Source organism: Ruditapes philippinarum, unplaced genomic scaffold, assembly GCF_026571515.1.
Source record: "Ruditapes philippinarum isolate M1 unplaced genomic scaffold, ASM2657151v2 ctg935_1_1_1_1, whole genome shotgun sequence".
In the NCBI taxonomy this organism is placed as follows: Eukaryota; Metazoa; Mollusca; class Bivalvia; order Venerida; family Veneridae; genus Ruditapes; species Ruditapes philippinarum.
The window spans coordinates 585374-609194 of NW_026855136.1; the positions used below are offsets into that span (position 1 = coordinate 585374).

The 23821-nt window shown below is 31.2% G+C and overlaps 2 protein-coding genes across 9 annotated transcripts in view; one reads left to right on the plus strand and one right to left on the minus strand.

Moving 5' to 3' along the window:
- The window catches only part of LOC132742238 (sulfotransferase 1B1-like), an 84641-nt gene that overhangs the window by 47331 nt on the left and 13489 nt on the right, over positions 1-23821 (plus strand). Inside the window, exon 7 of one of the 7 annotated variants that reach the window (XM_060730586.1) lies at positions 695-1217. The exons of the other annotated variants lie outside the window; for them this stretch is intronic. Coding sequence (XP_060586569.1) covers positions 695-807 — 113 coding nt within the window. The 3' untranslated portion in view covers positions 808-1217. Of the gene's footprint in view, positions 1-694; positions 1218-23821 lie in introns of those variants that run through there. 7 annotated transcript variants of the gene reach the window in all.
- Positions 7869-22372, minus strand: LOC132742234 (long-chain fatty acid transport protein 2-like). 2 transcript variants are annotated; one of them, XM_060730574.1, is made up of 10 exons: positions 21758-22372; positions 20690-20800; positions 16897-17112; positions 16209-16364; positions 13506-13630; positions 12728-12919; positions 9906-9999; positions 9484-9685; positions 8906-9003; positions 7869-8274 (listed from the first exon to the last, which is right to left on the minus strand). In XM_060730574.1, the coding sequence occupies exons 1-10, from the start codon at positions 22113-22115 to the stop codon at positions 7952-7954; spliced, it is 1875 nt and encodes a 624-aa protein (XP_060586557.1). In that variant the 5' UTR covers positions 22116-22372; the 3' UTR covers positions 7869-7951. The 2 variants fall into 2 exon arrangements, with proteins under 2 accessions (XP_060586557.1, XP_060586556.1); XM_060730573.1 differs by lacking the exon at positions 16209-16364 and adding an exon at positions 15230-15388 and having other exon boundaries at positions 21758-22369.

Below are 23821 nucleotides of genomic sequence, written 5' to 3' on the forward strand. Positions count from 1 at the left end.
GGGTCGACAATTAGATTTTTACTAATCTGTTTAGTAGGACCGAAGTATGCATTGTCAAGTTTCAAAGCCTGGATGTTTGGAAACGAATAGCTACATAAACACATCTCTTTGATATGAAAGCATCTATCTAATTTGTTTATAAAATGAATTAACATAGTTCGATATTTAACGATAGTGTGATTGAATACTTATGATCAAAATGAAATTCTTTCTGTTCGTGGATTTGTACTTATACAAAATAATTTTACTTAAATTAGAATAAATTGATTATATATTTGTCTTTTGTCATTTTACAGTATACTATGTTTACATATAATGTGTACGCACGGGTACGTTAACCACACGTGTCAATAAACTCTTAAAACTGTTTTATTTCAAGTTAAAGAATAAATTATTTATTCATAGGTTCTATTGAATAGTTTTACTTACCACTGAAACCAATTATCGTCTGCTCCAAGTTATCTACAGAGTGAACTAATATGAACGTTATATAAATTTAACTGATTTCCGCACTTTATGAACGTAAACTAAAATGACATTTAACGATAAAACAATACTGAAATAATTGTATGTGTCCAGACATTTGCCACAAGAATTGCAATATGTATCAAAACAACTAGTATGATTATTTTAAATGAAATTAATATATGGTAGCGCATATGATTTAAAATTTATAAATGAACCCCTTTTCTAGGTCAAGTTGGTGACTGGAGGAACTGGTTTACAGTCGCTCAGAATGAAATGTTTGATGACATATGGGAGAAAGAGATGAGTGGATCATCTTTGTCAAACTTTACATATTCATAGTATTGAAAGATGTAGAGTGTCCGAAAGAGAAAAACACGACTGGTGTTCAAGAAAATATATATTTGTCAAGCGTACTCGGAATAGAGAAACCCATATTAAATAAGCCTTGTTGTTCTCTAGGGTTTTGACAAAATAATCGATAAGTTCGATACATTTTTTTGATTTTTACTGAAACTTGTCAAGTATACTTATATTCTAATGGATATACATTTGCACGATTTTTTTATCAACTGAAATTCGAAAGAAATTTCAAACGTTCACTTTTATTCAATGATAATAACATTTACATGATCATTTGGAGTATATAGAGGTCTTGATAAAAAGGTGTCATTTATAAAGTTGAACAAAGTGTTAGTAACTTCTAAGCAAAATGTTTTATGCATCGAGTCATTAGTTATGCGACAGACGGGCTATCACATCTATTTTATTATTATTTTATTCACATCTATTTTAAATAAAAGATTAATACAATATTTTGAAGAAAACCATGTTTTGTCAGATGCACAATTTGGATTTAGAAAAGGAAAATCAACCATTGATGCTTTATTTATTCTTATGACAGTTGTTCAAAATTATATAAATAATAATAAACGTTTGTATTGTGTTTTTGTAGACTTTAAGAAGGCTTTCGATTGTATATATAGAAACGCGCTTTGGTTAAAATTAAGTAATTGTGGGATTAGAGGTAAATTGTTACGCCTAGTAAAAGACATGTATAGTAAAGTAAAATCCGTGTGTAAGGTTATGTAATAGTTATTCAGAATTCTTTAATTATGCTGTAGGTCTAGCGTCAAGGGGAGGTAATTTCACCGATTTTATTTTCCCTCTTTTTAAATGACTTTGAATTATTTTTACAAAGGGATATAAATAGTGGTTTGACTATAAACGATATTGTTTTTGATTTTGTTACTGTTCGCTGATGATATGGTAATTTTAGGAAATACACCAGATGATATAAATAGAAGTTTGACGTTATTGAATGATTATTGTAAAAAATGGAGCTTAGAAGTAAATATTGATAAAACCAAAGTTGTTGTTTTCAGAAGACGTGGAGGTTTAAAAAACAATGAATTATTTTATTACGAAGGGAAACATTTAGATATTGTCGATAGCTTCAATTACTTTAGGAACAATATTAACTTATTACTGGTAGTTTTAGTTTAAATCAAGAACATTTGATTGGTAAAGCTCATAAAGCTCTAAATGTACTATTGATTAATTGTAATAGATATCAGTTAAAACCTAAAGTGTTATGTCAGCTTTTTTGACTCTTTTGTTGGGTTCAATTTTAAATTACGCTGCTGAAAATCTGGGGTTTTACTAAATCAAAGGAAATTGAAAGACTTCATCTTAAATTTTTGTAAAAAAATATTAAATGTAAAAAGTTAATTCATGTAATGTTGCTGTGTATGGTGAACTAGCACGTTATCCTTTATATATTTCAAAGATATGTTAAGATTTTAAGATTCTGGTTTAAAAATGCTTGAGACAGATAATATCATTCTTAAAAATGTATATAGCATTGCTCTTGAAGACTGTTATAATGGTAAGACAAATTGGTTATCAAATCTTAAATTGTTATTATGTAATCATGGTTTTAGTGATATTTGGGATTTTCCAGATTCCGTAAATAGTAAAATATTTTTACCAATATTTAAACAAAGGGTAATTGATTGTTTTTTACAAAGTTGGCTTTCTGGTAAAGAGAGCAGTCCTGTTTTGTATCTGTATAATCATGTTAAAGATTCTTTTGTATATGAAAATTATCTTGATATAATACCAAGTACTTTAAGGAAGTATCTTACAAGAATTAGAATATCTTCGCATTCATTACATGTGCAAACTGGTAGGATTCATAGAAATAGAATTGTTAGAAATGAAAGATATTGTTTATATTGTAATCTACATGACGTCGAAGATGAATACCATTTCATTTTAATTTGTCCTTGTTATATTGATATTAGAAAAAAATATATAAAAAGATACTATTATATAAGACCTAGTATGTTTAAATTCACTGATATGTTAAAATCAAACAATAGAAGTATACTTTTAAATTTATCCTTGTATGTACGAGATGCGATGTCTCATAGAAATAATTTAGATATAGTAGATACAACTTAATATATTAATAATTCATCCTCTATATTGATATGAAAGAGACATGTTTAGATCCGATCTTGTGATTAATGTTAGACAAAGTATGTATTGTAAAATTGTTTATATATGTATGACAATGTATGACTGTACAAGTCAAAAAAATAAAGTATCTGTTCTGTTCTGTTCTGTTCTGCTATCAACAACTTAAGACACTGATAGCACTAAAAAATATCCATTACAAGATACAATGGCAATAATGTGTGACTTTTTGCCGTGTTTCAAGATTGTTTTAAGCTTGGACTGTACCTCGGAATACCATTTGATTTGACGATGAAGAATAAAAAGACACCAACAGAAATGTGTGTTTCCTATAAGAGTATATATTTAGTAAACAATTCAGTTTTTATTTTAGATTAGTTAAAAATGTCGTCAATATCTAACGCAACAAAAAGCTATTTAAATCATTTCAACTGTGAAGCCTATATAATAAACTCAATGTATCGATGAGTGTTCTGTTTACATTTTGTAATATTTTAATGAAATGATTTAAGTTTGTTCTCAAATCAAAGCGACGTTAATTTGGTAACGTATCACTGTAAAAATTTACCGTTAAATTTATAGTCGTTTACTGGTATTCCGTAACGGGTTTAGCCGTACACGATTATACGGTATTGGACCCTCGTTTGCGTTGCATTGCGGGATAGCGTTCCACGGTAGCCATTTTACTAAGTGTGACAAGAGGTAAAACATGTCTTACAAAAAATCCTAATTAGTACAAGAATTTGCTCGTTACCGAATTTTTAGTTTCGATTTTCAAAGAACAAAAAGTTATATTTAATTGATTTTCACAATGTCATATAATTACTCGATCTAAAGCTTTTATAAAATTATGCTTAATATCTGAAAATTACTACCCCACCCACCTGGCAGCTGGACTCCAACATTGATCCGTATATTTGCTGGGCCTCCGTAATGTTTAAGGCCTGTAATTTTACTGCTTGACCAGTATTTTTACGCCAAAACATGTTACGGATAGCCCGTAAATATACGTATATAAATAAATTCCAAAAGCCATATTGGACGGACGAATTGTCAAAACTATGGGACTCAATGAGCATTAAAGAAAATGCGTTCCTTAAATGCACGACCGGCAGGAGAGAAAAACGTTTTCTTCATAATGACTATATAAATGCACGTAATTTGTTTGACAAAAGACTTAGTCAATGTGAACGTGCTTACAGAAGATCGTTTGCAGACGATATTGAAGAAATGTCTACAAAAAACCCAAACGAATTCTGGGACAAGATAAAACAATTAGGTCCAAGAAAGAATACAAATATTCCAATGGAAGTTATCGAAAATGACGGAAATATTTCGAACGATGAAAGCATTGTACACGAAAAATGGAGAAAGGACTTCGAAAATTTATATAATGGCACTGATGATAACTCATTTGATAATGAACATTTCTACCAGACTAAAATACACAAAACAATCATTGAAAATTCTATCAGTGACCCCCTTTATGAACCAAACGAGCTCCTTAACAGAGATATAAGTACAGAAGAACTTTATACGATCGTCATGCAGGCTAAATTACGATCTGCGAGTGGGTACGATGAAATACCTTACTGTGTACTTAAATTTCCGCTAATTATTGAAACGCTTTAAACACTTATTTCAACTAATTTTCGATACCGGAATTTTTCCAAGTATTTGGAGGAAGGCAATTATCTGCCCTATACTAAAAGATCCAACAACAGACACAAGGGTCCCCTATGAACTATAGGGGTATAAGTCTGCTTTCATGTATTAGCAAATTATACAGTTCACTTCTTAACAAAAGGACTATCTAACTTTATCGAACAAAAACAATATCTTAGCGGACGAACAGAATGGGTTCCGCAGTAGCCGATCGTGTGAAGATCATATATTTGTATTAAATAGCATAATTCGTAATAACGACAATGTTTTACTGCTTTTATAGATTTACGCAAATGCTTCGACTTTATAAATCGTGATATAATGTTATATAAGTTACTTCTGAACGGAGTTGACGGAAAAGTGTATACCTCTATCAAAAGCATATATAGTTATTCAATCTCTTGTGTTCGTATAAATGAAAAATACACAGACTGGCTCAACTGTCTCACGGGCGTGAAACAGGGAGATAACTTGTCCCCGACAGTGACACAGATAAACAACCTTGACATTGGATTTGATGTCGGTGATAAAAAGTTGTCAGCTTTATTATATGCGGACGATATCGCCCTTTTTGCAAGATCTGAAAATGACTTACAACTCCTATTAAACGTGGTAACTCAGTGGTGCAGAAAATGGAGAGTCTGAATCAATACTGACAAATCAAAGTGTGTTCACTTCCGAAAATCAAGAACTTTTGAAACAAACTATGATTTTACTATCGGAAATAGTGTTTTAGAAAAAGTTCAAACTTATAAATACCTAGGCATAACATTTTATTGTTATAAGGATTTTTCCGTTAGTTCACAGACGTTGGCTAAAAGTGGTGGCCGTGCACTGGGAAAAATAATATCAAAAATACACGGAATTAAAGACTTTGGATTTAAAACGTTTGAAAAAATGTATAATGCATGCGTTGTTCCCATACTAGATTATTCGGCTGCAGTCTGGGGATTTAAACACAGTCATGTGATCGATAGTGTTCAGAATAGAGCAATACGTTACTTTCTTGGAGTACATAGATTCGCCCCAATTCTTGCAATAACTGGAGACACCGCATGGTTACCTTGTGAAAACAGGCGATGGATCTGTATAATCCGTTATTGGAATAGAATTTTATCACTGAATGATAGTAGATTAACTAAACAAGTTTTTTCCATGGATTATGAAAACTGTACAAATAATTGGTGTAGTGATTTTAAAGAACTGTTAAACAAACTAGAATTGAGTGAACACTTTGACGAAAAAACGCCTATTAACCTGGACATATGTAAATCAAAAATAGAAGAATACTATTCTAATCTATGGGCACAACAAATTTTTACTGTTAGAAAATTACGAACATATGTTACATTTAAAACAACCTTTACACAAGAAAAATATGTGCAATTAAATCTTAATAGAAATGAACGTTCACTGCTCGCGCAATTCCGCATATGGATACTTCCATTAAGGATTGAGACAGGACGATATGTTGGCGAGGAACCAGAGCGTAGAATATGTACATTGTGTGATATGAACACTGTTGAGGATGAAAGGCATTTCCTACTTGAATGTAAACTATATGATGAAATTAGACTTTCTATATTTTGCAACCAATGGTTTGATAGTCAGTTTACCGCGTTAAATGCCACTGATAAATTAAGGACATTGCTTAACTTATATCCACGCAATGTTGCTAAATATCTAGTGCAAGCTTATCATAAAAGAAGGACTTATATTTATAATAAGTAGTTCATACAATCCTTAAAATGTATGCATGTATTAGAATGTCTTGATTCAGAGATTATGTTTCATCATTACTTACTAAAGCTCTCTTTAATTATCAACCTGTTAAAATTATTATATATTTCTCACTTCAAGACGTGTATACTTATAATTGTACAAATGTGATAGGTGACATATAGGCCCATTGGGCCGGGTGTTCTGATAGCTGTTTTCATTATTGTATATTGTATTGTTTATAACACATGTCACTTTAATAAACAATTTACTTGCTTATACGGGGAAGTCCTGAAAACCAGCTGCCAGGACTTTTCCCGTAAAATTTTACGGTAAATTTTTACAGCGTACATTTTATGATACGGATAATATTTGTTAAAACCCAGTTAAAATACAATTACCAGTGAATGAAAATTTTATCAATAAATACGAGAATAACTTGATACGATTGACTTTTTCCTTAGGGAAATGTCGCCCCGACACTGTATTAGTCATATTGCGAATTTCCAGTGTTTACTGGTCGAAGAAGATATGTGTGTGTCCTTCCCTGCTTTAATTCAGGCACAACAATTATCATGTTTTACATTCAAGAAATCAAACTATTTATCTACTGTTTCTATTTATCTAACTATGCAATGACATTAATATGTTATTTAATCATTATCAGAGGGTTGGTTCATTCGCTGTTTGGAATATAACTACAAACATCAACAACGTAGACCGCCGTTTACGGAATATTTTTATGATATTTATGTATTGGAAAATGTTGTCACGTCGCCAGATCTTTTGCAACTGTCCAATTTTTATCGCATGGTTCTTCTCCGTGTCGTCTCTCAAAGTAATTATACTGGGCCTTATTTTCATAAATATTTTTATTATTTGCCATCAGTTACAATGTTTCACAATATAATTATTTTGACAGTTGTTGTTACTGACGAAGTGTATTCTTTTCGTCTATGTCGTCACGGGAAAAGACATTTTTGTTGCCCTTTACATCAATGACTATTTATTTATAATGTGTCAAAGTTCACCTTCAAGCAACATAAATAAGAAAACAAAATTAGTTGATTATCGGTTAGTTATTCTTATCAATAGTTTTAAAACAGATTTGATGTGCTAATGCGGTTATATAGAATCTTTGCCATTTAACTTGGAACGTAAGTGAATTGTGCTGCATACACTCAATGTTAGATTGTTATAGTTTGTTGAGGACATCGATTTTTTTAAAACTTACATTATCATAACCAGAAAATATGTACTCACATAATTTACTTTCAATATAAAATTTACAAAATTGACACATATCACGCCACCCACTTGGGCCAAAATGATGCGTGGGGTCACTCTTATTAGTTAAAATATCATGAGTCTTACATTTGAGTTTTCTCGTGTGCAATTAGAATTTTAAAATATATTTAAATATCAGCTGTGAAATGTTACAATAACAATTCTGATCGAAAATGTCTAACTGCCTCTACAAAACTACTGTATAAGCTATCTCTACTTAACCAGTTTCTATAGGGAAATATCAAAGAAGATATATTCGGATTTTTTATTGTCTGTGTAAACATACTACAAACATTGTAATTTAAGAAGATAAGTATTTAATGTTAATAGGCAACTATAGTGGCACTTTTCCAGCCATAATCTGTGTGAAAACAACATAATCTAAGGGGAGGTAACTTTGTGTTGCTGGGTTGAGGTAGAAAATAGGGTCCGTAACATTTGTAACATCATAACCTTCCCTAACAAGAGAAACTTTTTGTTGTTTGAAGGTGGAGGTCATTATGAGTTCCTTCTGTACTCGTATGAATTTAGGTCTAGCATATGTGGGCAGAACTTCTTTCACATGTTTAGAAAGGGAGGTAATCATGCTAGGGGTCAATGTTGCCAGGCTCTGATCATTCAAATGTAAGGCTGCCATTCCTGCACGTCCATCAGTACCTGTTGTAACAAATATATATATATATATATATTAAAACCATGTTTGATAATGTGCTTTTCAACAGGAATTTCAAATATATTTGGTTGTAATAAAGGACATCTGACAACCTATATAAAATATAAATGTGGTGGATGAAGACTACATATACGATCCAAACATAATAAAAGTAAAAAACTGCATCAAGAGAGAATCGCTAATTTTCCTGAGAGAATAAAATACCTCTTGCACACAAAAGCATAGCCTTATGAATAAAAATTTCATTTATAACTATCGCCAAGTCAAAAATACACACACCATGCCGACAGTTTTACAAGTAACTTGTAACCTAATTATTCCTTGTTCTTATGTACGACTCAACCATTATACGCTTGAAAGTTTATTCCATTTGATCGGGCTACTTACTTGTAGTATTATTAATTATAAATTTCTTCAATGTATCAATGATTAGCAGTTAAACAAACGGTGGTTGACAAGTTCACAAATAGTGGTGTAAAATTAACCAGGACAAGTTCATTAATAGTGAGGTAAAATTAACCAGGACAAGTTCATTAAACAAACGGTGCGGTAAAATTAACCATGACAAATCCATTAAACAAGTGGGAGGTAAAGTTTCAGGTTAAATTGACAAACCTGGTACTAGGACACCATATACATTGGCATCATGTATAAAGTCAAGATCTGTCAGAATATTGCTAACTTCTGTTGTAGATACATTCTCTCCTTTCCATCTGTAACAAATTGTAGGAAATAAATCAGCATATTATTTACTAGTTATTTAATACTTAGTTCATAACTTAATACATGTTGTGCAATACAATGGTACTTGATTTGTGTGTATCATCAAAGTCAGTTGTTTATGACTTAACATGTATTGTTAGATTCTTAATGATGTATTATTTAATATTTAGTTTATGACATTATATGTATTCATTACTACATATATAAAAACATAACATTAAACTATAGCAAGCGTTTCTTCAGTAAGAGTAATTAACTGTTTGTTCATAATTTTGGGCAGAAATAAGTTTTGTTCAATATGATTGAATGACATTCCAGCCACACAAAAATAAAGCAAGGTCATTATCTCTTAAAATAAACAATATGTAGAATCCAACAAATTGTTGATGTAGAACTCTGCTATACAAAGTATGTGCAAGGTAATATATATAATGACAACAAGCAAAAGGAATTTGTAAGTTTGAACAAACCTAAATGTATCACCGACTCTATCACTGAAATACACATAGTAATCTTTATCAACTTTCATCAGGTCTCCAGTATTAAAATATTTATCTCCTTTTGTAAACACATCATATACAAGTTTTTTCTCTGAATCTGCTTTCTTCCCACGGTATCCCTGGAATGACGTCTTCCCTTCTATTAATGGAACAATCATTAGGCCTATCTCATCTAAAAGTGAATAATATACTTTTTGTCAAATGGAATACATGTGATATTAAAATTATTAATAAATAAAACATGTTCTTTTTGTATATTGCTTAAATAGTCTATAAATTATGTAAAATTATGTTCGTTGAATGTTTTATTAGTTCATGTATTTAATTTGTGTTTAACCTTTCAATTTGTTATTTTCAAAGATTTATTATTGTAAGGGTTAATTTCTACATACCAGTTCCGATGGGTACACAAAATCCATGTTTGTTACGTAAAGGAGCTTGTGCTTCCAAATCAAACTTGACAAATGCACATGGTGTAAACTGTCTCTGTAACATAATGCAGAATTGTTTCTATTTTATATTATTTTTGTAGGTGTATAACCTGCTGAGGGGGTATACAGGATAATATAACTTGAATGAGATGAATAAAAATAGGGCGGTATATTAATGTAAGCCTGTAATATTCTCGCTAATATCCCGTCAGTACTTGTATTACAATTTTATTATAATGCAAATTGTTATTGATGACAAGTTCATGAGAAAACCCAGCAAGTTTAGACTCTTTTTAGACTCTTTTCAAAGAAGTATAGGAAAGAGCGTATCAACAGCTAAGCTAACGTTGCGCAATAAAAAGTAGTTAAAGTATAGGGGCCACCATGGCAGTTTTTACTTTGCAAAACGCAATAAAAATGCACTTAACCGTCTACGCTGTAGAAATACAGTGTTATTTGTGTGTGCTGTGGTTCTAAATGGTATAATAATACGGCATTAATCAGATTTCGAGAAATGTATCTGCATTATTATAATAAATGATATTATATCCCAAAGTTTAATACTGCGTTGTCACATATTATCGCATGGTTTGGAATTTTTCCATTGTTCTTACTAACCCATTATACTCAATACACTTCAATGAGCATTTGAAAATGTATTGATATGTAACAGTTCAGTTTTTTCATTGATTCATATATGAAAAAAACTCGACTGCTATATAGCGGTTGAGTTTTTTTTCGCACCTTGTATATATCAATGCAGTTTTTTCACAGAGTCTCCAATGGGGCAGTGGAAACGAATATTCCCAGTAGCAAAAAAAATGGAATCAATAAAATAAATAAATACAATGAAAAATATAAACATGAAAAAGGCCCTTTAATCTTGAATTAATTTTGTAACAATTTACAATCCGCCTCTAACATTAAATGTCTTTTATATAACTTTTTTGCTGCAGCGAAAACAACTTGAAAAAACTGCCTTATTATAAATAACTGTAATCTAGCTAAAGATTTATTTATTTATTTCATTATTTATTTAGTTCTATTACAAAAAAGAAAACATTATGCCACTTTGATAAAAAAGTTATAGTATCTCGAGATGTTTCTGCAAAAAATTGTCTCGGACTAACGGCCTCGCCATTTTTTAGCAGAAACATCCCTTGATGTCGCCCCAGCCAGTGATGTATCCTCGTAACTAACTCGGTTCATATACTATAACTATGACTTATCTCATGAGATGATATAAGATTTAAATAGGGTCCTGCTTTTTAATCTATATTTGTAACTGGTATAACAGTTCTATTAGCATACAAACGCAATGTGACATTTGTATATATATTTTAACATGATTGCAAACAATGTCAGTCAACAATGTATTTTATTCATTTTTTTCAAATGTGGCCAACAAAAATGTTTATCTCGGAACCTGGCATAAAAAGAAGTGTGCCTGTTTAACTCAATAGGGGGAGCATTTGTTGAAAATTTGTTATCCTGGAATCCCTGATTTGATCCTTGTGCTAGGCAAATTTTGGCTGTTAAAATTAATCTAAGACATTAAATCTAATGGTTACTTAAATCTAGCGGTCACTTGCGGAGATATTACACAGGAAAGCAAGCAAGGTGGCCAGAATACTTGTACCTGACAAACAAGAGCTGTCAGAGGAGACTAATCAAATACTGGATGCAGTAAAAAAAATAATGCCAAGAAAATATGAAGAAAAAGCAATTATTATATAAATATATTTCTGTCTCAGTATCAAGAAAGTACTCAAATGTTCAATATTTTTGTACCACATAAAATGCATGTGACCATGTACTATGCTCTAATGGAAATGACAACAAATTGAATTTTGAAGTCAATGCCTTCAGTAGAAGAATTAAATAAAGGAAGAAGTATATAAATTTTATAAAAATATAAAAATTATAAGTTCAAAGAGAAAACTCTTAAAATAAAGATGCTGTAGTTATGAACCTTGTCATGTACGTGCGTAATGACAAAGATAATACTTGAAAAACAAATAACAATTAAAATTCAAATAAATTCAAGTTCAAAAATTAAATTGATAATTCAGAAAAACAAGAGCTAGCGTTATGAATCTTATCACATATGACAAAGGTGAAGTCTGAATTAAATCCCTGAAGTTACAGAAATAAATCAAGTAGATAATTCGAAAAATATTAATTACAGTTATGAACCGTGTCATATACATGTAGGTATTACATAGAAGCTGATAGGAAACTTAGATTTAATTTTAAAGTAAATCCTATGACAAATAAAGAAGTTTGAGAAAACAAAAATATTTTTATAAGATAATTCCAAGTTCAAGGAGGAAATAATTCAGGAAATAGTCATGCAATGATTAGTTCAAGGGGGATAATTCTGACAAAATATGTGCTGGAGTGTTATGGATCTTGTCACACATTATGCGGGTGGTGATAAGGAACTTATATTTGAAGTCTGAAGTAAAATCCTTAATAAATAAAGAAATTATAGTATAAAATAACATTTAATGGAAAAATCTAAGTTCATGGGGAGATAAGTCTATAAATATTTGCACTAGAGTTAAAACCCTTGTCATATATGATGATGTGGAAAATATATTTGACGTTTGAAGTTGATACCTAAAGAAACGAAAACGTTATAGTAAAATATATATCACTGCACAAAAACTTTAATCTGAAATCTGGACGCAGACGCCGATGCCAGGATGAAAAGGTCTATCTAAAACATGTGTTGAAATCAGTTTTAAAACCAGACAAACAAACTAAAATAGGAGTATTACCAAATATGGTGATGATCTCCCACATGCTCCGAACTTGTTTGTAATGTTGGACAGCCCTATTGGACACTCTGTAGCACCATAGAACTCAATTACCCTTGGTATATTGAACCGGTTTTTAAACTCCGCCCAGATATCCTGCCGTAACCCATTTCCAAACGCATACTTGATTTTGTGTATTCCATCCTTTGGCGACTGCAAGCAAAATATTTATGTACCTTTTGGTATCATTTACTTGTCAATATTTGCCTTTTTAAGGCTTTTCACTAACAATGAAGGTCAATTTTCAAATCATTGAATATGATAATTTACAAACATGTAGTTAAAAAAATAGCTCCTGTGTATTTATCAACCGTTCAATGAATATCTGCATATAATTATATATTAATGGAATAATATCTTTTTGGTGCTACATTTGATGACTTATACACTCAAAATGTGAGCAAGAATAAGTATGAAAATAAAGACACCACTGCTTGTTCACTGTAGTACTTTTTCATTCTTGCTTTTGTAACAAAAGGAGACAATAGAATTGATTCTACATAGAAATGATGTAATAACAATCCTTATATGATTAAACTTCCCTTTAACTCCCTCCAATATGTGTCATGAAACATTTTATAATGATCCTTTAAACAGTTATTTATAGTTGGGCAACTGAGCTACAAGAGATTAATTTGAAAAGGAAAAATAAACATCCTGTGAAAGCTGACAATTACTGTTACACTTCCATTTATCCAATTATTTAATCTCAAAAGATGAAAATGCGTGGTATAATAACCTTAGGTTGAGCAACAAGATATCGACACACTTCCCCTATATATTGTATAATTGTAACATCATGTTTCCTACAGTCATCCCAGAAATGTCTCGCTGAAAATTTCTCACGAAGCACCATTGTTGCACCTATAATTGTGTTATAAAGCATTGCAAATAATAACAAATTCGTAATAAAATAAATCGAAATTTCACCATAGATAACGCTATTTCTTATACAGGGAAGTATGTTGATATATTTATTATTGACCTGCTGAACTTGTGAAATGGATTTGCGTTGCTTCGACTTTGAAACAGTCCCTTAATATTAAAATATTGAATTCTTCCAATATAAAGAGCATCAGATCAGACTGCGGGGATGCGGTGCAGGCTGGTCTGGATTTGTATTTGTCGCTTTAAGACCTGTTGCTTTTGCTTTTGGTTCCAGAAACGTTAGCCGGATAAACATAGCATTCTCTTTCAAAATATCGCTGTTTTGATGTAACAGTATAGTTATTTTTTAAGAGCTTTTAATGGTTATTTGACTTATAACTTAATATTCTTTTAATTACAGCAATGTAATTATAAAAATTGTTAAAGTTAAATAAAGAAACGTATATTTAAATAAGTGCGTTTTGTACTCCACAATGATAAAATATATTGATATATATTTCCTATTCTAGATGACAAACATACATATTCATTTAAATATTCATACAGCCCAGTTTTCCTAACAGAAAGAACTTCACTTAATTAGTTGAAGTGACATTATGCCATTTGTGTACAGCAAAGTTTAGCTAAATATGCGGCACATGCTTATTTCGAAGGAATGGCTATCATAATGAAGAGTGACCATTAATTGATAATGAAAAAAGGTTTAGAATAAGAATTAAATTTCATCAAAATTGCCTAAAATATAAAAAGGATTGTCCCACTCAATGTTACCAATGAATTCAGATGAATATTTACGGAAATTCCTATAATGCACATGGGATTTTGATTCAGTTTTTGTGGAGTAAAATATAAAATTGAAAACAATTATCGCAAAATTTAAAGTTATTTTAGCAATTTCATGAACGCTCACTATCTACACTTGAATAGAAATAAAATTCTATTCAAGATATATGTCATAAAGAACAAAACGCAACAATTGTTTTCAATGCGCACGCGTAATTATCATTATACGATTAATGGTCATTGAATATGAGACTCAATCTATTTCTAGACAGGGAAAATCCATTTCAGCCAGTGAATATGATTCTATAGAAAGTTCTGTTGACTACTCTTTGGATTAATAAGATTGCTGCTATATTTAGATCATATAATAATAAATTTAAACTAGACGTGAGTGTAGATTAATTACAAAATTTATTGAATAAAATCATATAATCTGGCAAGCAAATATATTGTTTTATTCAACCAGTTCAATAAATTTAGTATTGAAGCTGCGGGAAGATAATATTCTATTAATACATATTCAAAATAAAGACACGTTTAAAGTTAAAAATAGTCATTTTTCATTGAGGTTCCTATAGTATTACACTAATTTTAGCGCACTTTAATGTTATGTTTGAATATAAAGCAAATGATGTCAAGTCAAAGTGTTATTACACTAGTGTAATAATATTGTTTTATTCAATTTGAAAATGGTTTTAATACGCTCCTGTAACATAGATTATGTGAAACAAATGTATTATTCTGCATGTATCTTTTAGGTGAAATATTTGTTTTAACAATAAGGTACTAAACCTTTGGTGACAGCATTTCCGAAGCCAACAAGCAGTGCCGCTGAGTGATACATAGGCAGAGACTCGTAAATTATGTCATCTGTAGTCATTCCAAATACATTAAAAGAATTACCCGCTGCTAGGCAACGAACATGAGGGACAATAGCTGGCTTAGGAAGACCTGAATAAATAAGACACTGGAATATATTGCAAGGTATAATGTACTTGAATATATATTTATAATTTATTGTTAAACAAATCTGTTTCTGCTTGTAACTCCTTTCTTACCACAGAGAAGATATACAAGTTACAACAAATAGAATGAAACTTTTCTGGATTAAGAACTTTGACAAAAAATTAAATACACATAACAAAATAATTGTTATATGTACATAACCATTCTGTTTATTGTGACCATAACCATATACATGGGTTAACAGTACCTTATGGTATAACACTGATTTACATTTCATTATAATGTGGATGTATTGACTGTTTTAATTAACAGAGATGTACATGTATATTATACATGCATACTTTCCTGTACGCTCCCTTCGCAGCTTACTGAATACACTCACGTTACTTCAGTAAGAAGTGAGCGTTAGTGAAACATTCGACCGATGCGCAGGAGAGTAACTTTCCTGATGTACTAATTGGTATTTTTCAAACACTAACCTAATAGAGTACACCTACATGTATAGATGCTGCTTACAGGATGGGTTGACCGCAAAACTGCAGTAACTTATATGAAATAAAGAAGGACTTACAACAATCTTGCGGTCAACCCCCGATATGCATTTAGAATGAGAAAAGGTGCAGGGAATACTTCAATCAAAAACAGAACGTTTCCATGGGATGGTTCTCGTATAATATAGTTTTATTTTTCTCTGTCTGTTTTTATAATGTACACTTTTAACTTTACATATCTATAATGCACAGCTCAGTACCTTATACCATAATGTACGGAACAATTGTTGGATAGTGTTGTTAATTTCAACTACCACTAGTAATGACTTTTCCAAAGCCAACAAGTAATGCTGCAGAATGATATTGAGGCAAAGTTTGATATAAAATATCATCTTTGGTCATCCCATGAAAATATCGATGACCAGACACCACACAGCTCCGGGCGTTTCGAATAGCCGGTTTTGGATATCCTAAAAAATGTGGCAAGTAAATATTGATACAAACTTTGACTTGTAAATCAGTCTTCTTTATTTACTGTACGGATTCTTTTGAGAAACATAAATTTCATGTTGAATATGCCTTTATTGCATGATAACCTTTTTCAGATAAATCAATAAGTATCAAAAAACAATAACAATAATTATATTTTGTATTCTGTTTTAAAGAAGTTAAGATATATTTTTCTATTCAAGAAAAAAGACAATCATCAACTGGTAATGAGAGTACAATCATTAGGAAGCAAATGATATGTGATACATTTTTAATTAATAGCATAGAAGGTACATTTAAATTTAAAAAACAATGTTTTCGCTTTCAACAGCATTTTGTTTTACACAGTCATGTTAATATGCAGCTTTGTTCCTAAATATAAATATGTTGTGATTTAATTTTCTTAGAAAATATGTATTAAAACAAGACTTTAGCATCAATTGATTTTTATGACCTGTATTGTTTTGTTGAAAGTTGTACTGTCGAGTTTTTTGTTTTTGTTTTTTCTATTACCTGTTGTTCCTGATGTATAGATGTAAACATTTGGTGAGAAAGGCAGAACATGTTTCCTCACAGACCTGTCTATACGATCTGTACTCATTCTTGTCATCACCACATCAAATGACATAAATGATGGTGGTTTTTCTTCACCTGTCTTCCCACATACATACACTGCTACATCAGGTATTTCAGGTAATATGTCCATAACAGCTTCAACAAGACCATCTCCTATTTATACAAACAGAAAGAATATATGGTCAAAGACATTATGCTCTTATTTTCACATAAGTACGACGTTCCATGTCTTCAACATATTATAATATGTGTGTAAAATGTTTGAACAACTGTTACTGTATGTATGATTAAATTTGTTTAATAGCCTATTGGATTGACTTTGTTTGTGAAAATCTCTTTGCACGGAAGGGTAAAGAGAAACAGTATTTCTTGCATATCAGACTGGAAATTTTATTAGGCATGGGAGGTGCCAAATGAGTCGCGTGCTGTACCATGGCATGCTAAGGATGATGTAATTTTACCATTATGAATGAAGTTGTAATTTCATACATGTAGGAAAACAAGTTACGGGTGTAATGACATAAATTTACATGGAATTTTTTATGGAGGTAAAGAGTTTTAAATATAATGGAATATGTTAGAATATGCAAGAAAATATATCTGACCTCGTTACCGCCCGGCCCCGATAGGCGTGTCCCCTCGGTACGGATATTCCGATCCGAACCGCAATATATGACAGATATTATTAGTCGTAAACTAACTCGAAGCATATTTCACAGCATTAGTAACTTCAAAGAATCGGGTTAACAGTAAACACAGCTTATTTTCGTCATTCTATTGCAGATTTTGTCATACAAAACTGTTTTTGATATTACAAAAATTAATTTTCTCAAACTCGTATTATTAGTTTATTCAATAGTAATATTAAAACAGATATATAGTTAACATAAAATATGAAGATTAAGATTATCTGTGCAACCATTTTATGATATATCTAAAGTGGATAATTGTCTTGCTTACATTATGTCATTTATCGAAACCTAAAACTTAACAATTTCTCATAAAATTGCTTTGCTAAACAGAAATGTCAACATTTACGAAACTATCATTTACGGGAGTCTGCTTCTTTCATTATACCTGCATACTTTTGTACAAGTATCACATCTGGCAAACAATATCACCTGCTTACTTCTGTACTAATATCTTAATAGCCAAGAATATCACCTGCTTACATGCTTTAGTACCAATATTACTACTAAGCAAGGAATATTACCTGCTTACTTCTTTACCAGTATCACTAATACCCAAGAATATGACATGTTTACTTCTGTACCAATATCACATCTAGCCAAGAATATTACCTGCTTACTCCAGTACCAATATATCTACTAGCCAAGAATATCACCTACTGACTTCTGTGACAATTTTCTTACTACCCAAGAATTTCACCTGTTTACTTATGTAACAATATCACTTCTTGCCAAGAGTATTACCTGCTTTCTTTTGTACCAATATCACAACTAGCCAAGAATATGACCTGCTTAGTTCTGTACCAATATCACATCAAGCCAGGAATATCCAGTGCTTACTTATGTATTAATATTATAACAGGCAATGAATATCACGTGCGTACTTCGGTACCAATATCACTACTAGCTAAGAATATCACCTGCTTACTTCTGTACCAATACAACTACTAGCAAAGAATATCGCCTTCTTACTTCTGAACCAATTTCACTACTAGCCAGGAATGCTTTAGTACCAATATTACTACTAAGCAAGGAATATTACCTGCTTACTTCTTTACCAGTATCACTAATACCCAAGAATGTGACCTGCTCACTTCTGTACCAATATCACAACTAGCCAAGAATATTACCTGCTTACTTCTGCAACTTTTCACTACTAGTCAGGGATATTACCTGCTTACTTCTGTACCAATATCACTACTAGCCAAGAATATTTACTGCTTACTTTTGTACTTATATCACTACTAGCCAAGAATATCGCCTGCTTACTCCTGTACGGATGCCACTACTAGCCACGATTATAACTGGCTTATTTTTGCACCAATATCATTACTAGCCGAGAATATCACCTGCTTAATTCTAATTCACTACTAGCCAATTATATCACCTGCTTAATTCTGTACCAAAATTACATAGCCAAAGAATATCACCTACTTACTTCTATACCAATATTACTACTAGCTAAGAATATCACTTGCTTACTTCTGTACCGATATACTACTAGCCAAAGAATATCATCTGCTTAATTCTGTACTAATATCACTACTAGCCAAAAATATCACCTGTTACTTTTGAACCAATATATGTAATAGAAGAGTATATATATTATGAAAAATTAGTATCATAAAAAATGAGATTTTAATATCTTATAGTCAAACAATATTGATCTGGCAGTCTTGCCTTTGACAATATAGTCTGTTAATACCATAAACGTCACCATCTCCTTGTAAATCGTATGGATGTATATAACCATATGTTAAATGATCTAAATTCTGAATCCCTCTTAAAATTATCACAGTAAAAGTATTTCACTGAAAGAGTACAGCTGTAAACACGCAGGTTCGAATTCTGGCACAGCCAATTTTACATGTATTTCTTTTTTTTTTCTTTTTAATCTTAAAATTGCCATTCTTTTTCAAACCTCGTGCAAACGGTTTTTTATGTGTGTATTCTATCTGTGTAGTATTTTTAAAACTGCATGTATAGTGAGAATGCTCAAAAAGAAGGCACATGACTGCTACAGAGTCCCTGACATGGAGAAAATCATTATAAATTATTATAAACCTTGATGATACATCTATTGATGATTAGAACAGTGACACGGAAATCGTCGTTATATAATGAGCAGTACAAATGACACTTTTGAATCGTATATAAATGCGCTGTACTTTTTATTAAAAATAATGTAAGGAAATAAAAAAGATATAACAGTATAAAACAACACTTCAAAAGTATCATATTAACAAAATGTAATGAAACAAATTAATTCTTGCAAGTAAATTAAAAAATTTATATAAAAATAAAAATAAATAAAACTGTATATGTATCTTCTTAATAAACGTGCCTTTTTAAGAATCGAACTAGTAACTTTAAGATCGATAGCACGGCACCTGTACCAATACAATCACTTCACTAATATGTGAAGTTAACAAATATATCGATATATTCATAAGATAACAGTGTTTTTTTAATGGCCTTTAGGAAAAAGTGCCAGGTCAGTATTGTTGGACAATACCATTTAAGATCCTACAGAATCTAACTTCATGTATATTGGATCATAGGATTGTAAACACTGAATCCTTGATTACCTGTGACAAGGTTTATGCCGCTTTTCATGAAAAGGTACAAACGTGTCACATTGGAGGTTCCATGATAACCGCCGTATGAATACATCTGCAGATGTTTCAAAATTACAAATTTTACAAGGTCATGTTAAATGGTGAATACAGCTTAAGCCGGTGTTAGCGGGCGTAAACGGTAACTTTCACATTCCAGTACCATCCATGAACAGGCTCAATCAAACCGAGCCAGCAACAGTTACAATTTTGTCGTTTTGTACGTTCTTTTGGGATTCTTTATTTCTCGCCATTTTATACATGTATAAGTATTAGTATTGTAAATACTGATTCCTTGACTACCAGTGACAAGTTTTTTATACATGTCTTTGGCACAAGGTCTGTAAGCACAATAAATTTCATTAAGGCAAGGGCAGTAACTCTAATATCAAAATTTCTTAGATCAAAGCAATAATTTACACTTACCTTCACCAATAATTAGGACCTTGGCACCACTGGCTTTGATAGAATGTGAGAGAGAATGTGCTCTGAGATTAAAGTTGATAAAAGCAATCTGGTAACCAACTTTCATAAACCCTGAAATCATATATGAACATGAAGCTCCTTCATTTTATGTTGTATATAATAATAGTAATTGATATTTCTGACTTACTTTAAAGGGACTCCACTAGTATTGAAGTTTTTTTACATGACGGGCCAGAAATACTTTTTTTAAGATTAATGTTCCATTTGATGTAGGTCTAGACCATCAATTTTGTGCACAATATCAGATCAATTGTTCACTCTGTTTTACAAGAATAATTAAATTATTTCAATTGTGTAAAAAGATAAAAAAAATAATTGAAAAGCGTTGCAACGCTTTTCACCGAAATCGTGAAGAAATAGCAAAAAATACGATTGTTTCAATTTATTCATGGTACGTTTTCTATATATCCTTTGCATATGTTCCGTCTTAAATGCCGCAGCTGATCTTTGTTACAAAATCCAATTTAATAATTTGGGCTTTTAGACCTCAGTGGAGTTTCTTTGATAAACTATACACAATGCATTTTTGTTTTTTATTAAGATTTTTAAGTAGTATATTAAAAACCTAACATCTGCATTAGTTAACGGAGCTGCAATGTGTAACTATGTGTAATCAAATTATGTAGAAAAATACATCAGGAATATATGTGGTTAAGATATGTCATCTTATTCTTGACTTTACTAAGAAGTTCACCCATTTACATAGATAAACTGTTAAAATTTGTAATCAAATGTCTGAGAATTTATGCAAAGTCAAAATATATGTTTTATTGGATCCCAAAATAATAATGCGGATTAATTTTGAACAGTTTATAACTGTTTTGTTATTGTGATTTTAACCCAATTTTTAAACATATTTGGTCATATCTTTTTAATTGATCAACCTTACCAGCTTTCCTGGGTTACTTATCAGTAATTATAAATTATCATCGCAAGTGACAGACAATAGATCTCCCTTTTCTGAATCAAGTTTTTGACCAAAAATAAATGATTTAAAAATATTCTTACCTAAGTATGACCACACTATTCCCGGCTCATTGTACATCATGATTGCTACAACTGAACCAGGTTTGATTCCTATTTCAATGGCAGCCCGGCCGGCTTGATTTGCCTTCCGATCAATGTATTCATAACTTAACTTCTCATCATTGTAAATTATAAATGTTTTTTGTGGAGTTAAATTTGCAAACTCTTCAAAAATGTCTATAAGAAATTTTCCTCTTGACAAAGAATGAAGGATAGCATTTCCGACCTTCAAGTTGTTGCGACGATAGTACCAATCTAAGTACCAGCCTGGCCACCAGAGATTTAGCAGTAAATACAAGGCACCAGTTACACCTAGCCCACCAACCACTAGAGCTAGCATTCTGTAAATTCACACAAAATATCTAGATCCTATCCTCCTATCCTACACACAGACTCACACTAAACATTTTTGTAACTTTTAAATCCTGTCATTTCTAATAAAAGATCAGCTGAGCTTGTAGATTTTATTTAATATCTTATCTGCTTGTTCATAACCACTTGTGGTCAAGTTAACAGTCTTGACTTTGTCTTAAGTTGGTTTAAAGATAATGCTTAATGATAACATGATGGATTTAAGATGTATAAGAATTAGGACGTTCAATCATATCTACTGATACTGTTTAAAACAAGGTACACTTAAGTAAAATTTAGGAATATGTACACACATAATAGCTGCACTACCAACTTTGGTTTATAAACTGACCCTATGTTATCATGAATTTATCTGACATGAGTAGAATAACGCTTGGTTTGTAAATGTCAAAAAATGTTTGTAAAAGTAGTCCTGACAAAGAAAATATATTACAAAGCCATAAATCTGACTAAAATCATTTAAACTGGAAAATGCGGACAAAATGTAAAACTAAACTTAGTACCGATCGTTCCTGTAAAGTTTGGATGAAATATCACTATAGATTTCGAGGATTGTGACGTACAGATAGACCACATAGAAGTTTTGGTTACTTTGTAGCATGTATTACCTTCTGTGTAGCATGTGTTGCATGATGGTAGCAAATTTAGCAGTTGTATTGAGGGTGATTAACCATTATTTCGTTGATGTATTTCGCCACTACTTTGTAGAATGTTAAAATGACTGTATCAGGAGACAATTTTTATTCGAGGGCCATAAATCAGCAAAAAACAATTCAAATGGAAAACCCGTGTAATATGCGCAAGTACATCAGCTACCAAGCAACCCTGTAAAGTTTCGTGGATATTACACTTGGTACAAAAGGTATAAAAGAAGTAGTCCGGACAAAAAAATAAAATCACTAAAGGGCCATAACTCTGAAAAAATCATTTAACCAGAAAATCTAGACAATATGCACAACTACACTAGGTATATTTCATTCCTGAAAAGTTTGGATGAAATTGCAACAGTGTATTTTTAGGAGTAGTCTGGACAACTCAATGTTAAATGATAAAACATGCTTAAGTCTAGTAGATATAATGGAAACCATTTTTATCTAAATGACAGTGACTAAAGACTATCTAAATTAATATTATTTCGAAAGTATCTATTTTCATTTTCATGGAATTATGAAATGTGTCTACCTTTATAGGGTCTTTTCTGACATGTCATAAATAGGACATATAGCTTCCAATTCTTTTATATCAGTCCCGACATTAAGGTGGGCTTTTATAAACCTGATATCCTTAAGATGCTCATAAATCAAGATTTGTTCTTTTTTTACTTGTTATATCTTATTTTGAATTTGATCACTCTGACAAAAGTTTAAATTTTTTGACTTTTCTCAGCTATTACTGGTATTGGCTATTTCTCAGCTGTTATTATTCAGTTATTTAGAGCTACTGTATTGAACTTTATAACTGAATAGCTTTGTAATAAAGGTGTTCCGTCTACCTTTAGTTCAGCTAAACAGTTTCATATGACATTTCATGCAAAGGCACAGTAAATATCATGTTCTAGCATAAATTAAAACATATTTGATGGTTTAATTTGACTACTTACCTGTGTTTTGTTTATAACTGGGGATATCATTATATATAAAGAATTCTGACAAGTAAGATGACTATATAAAAGGT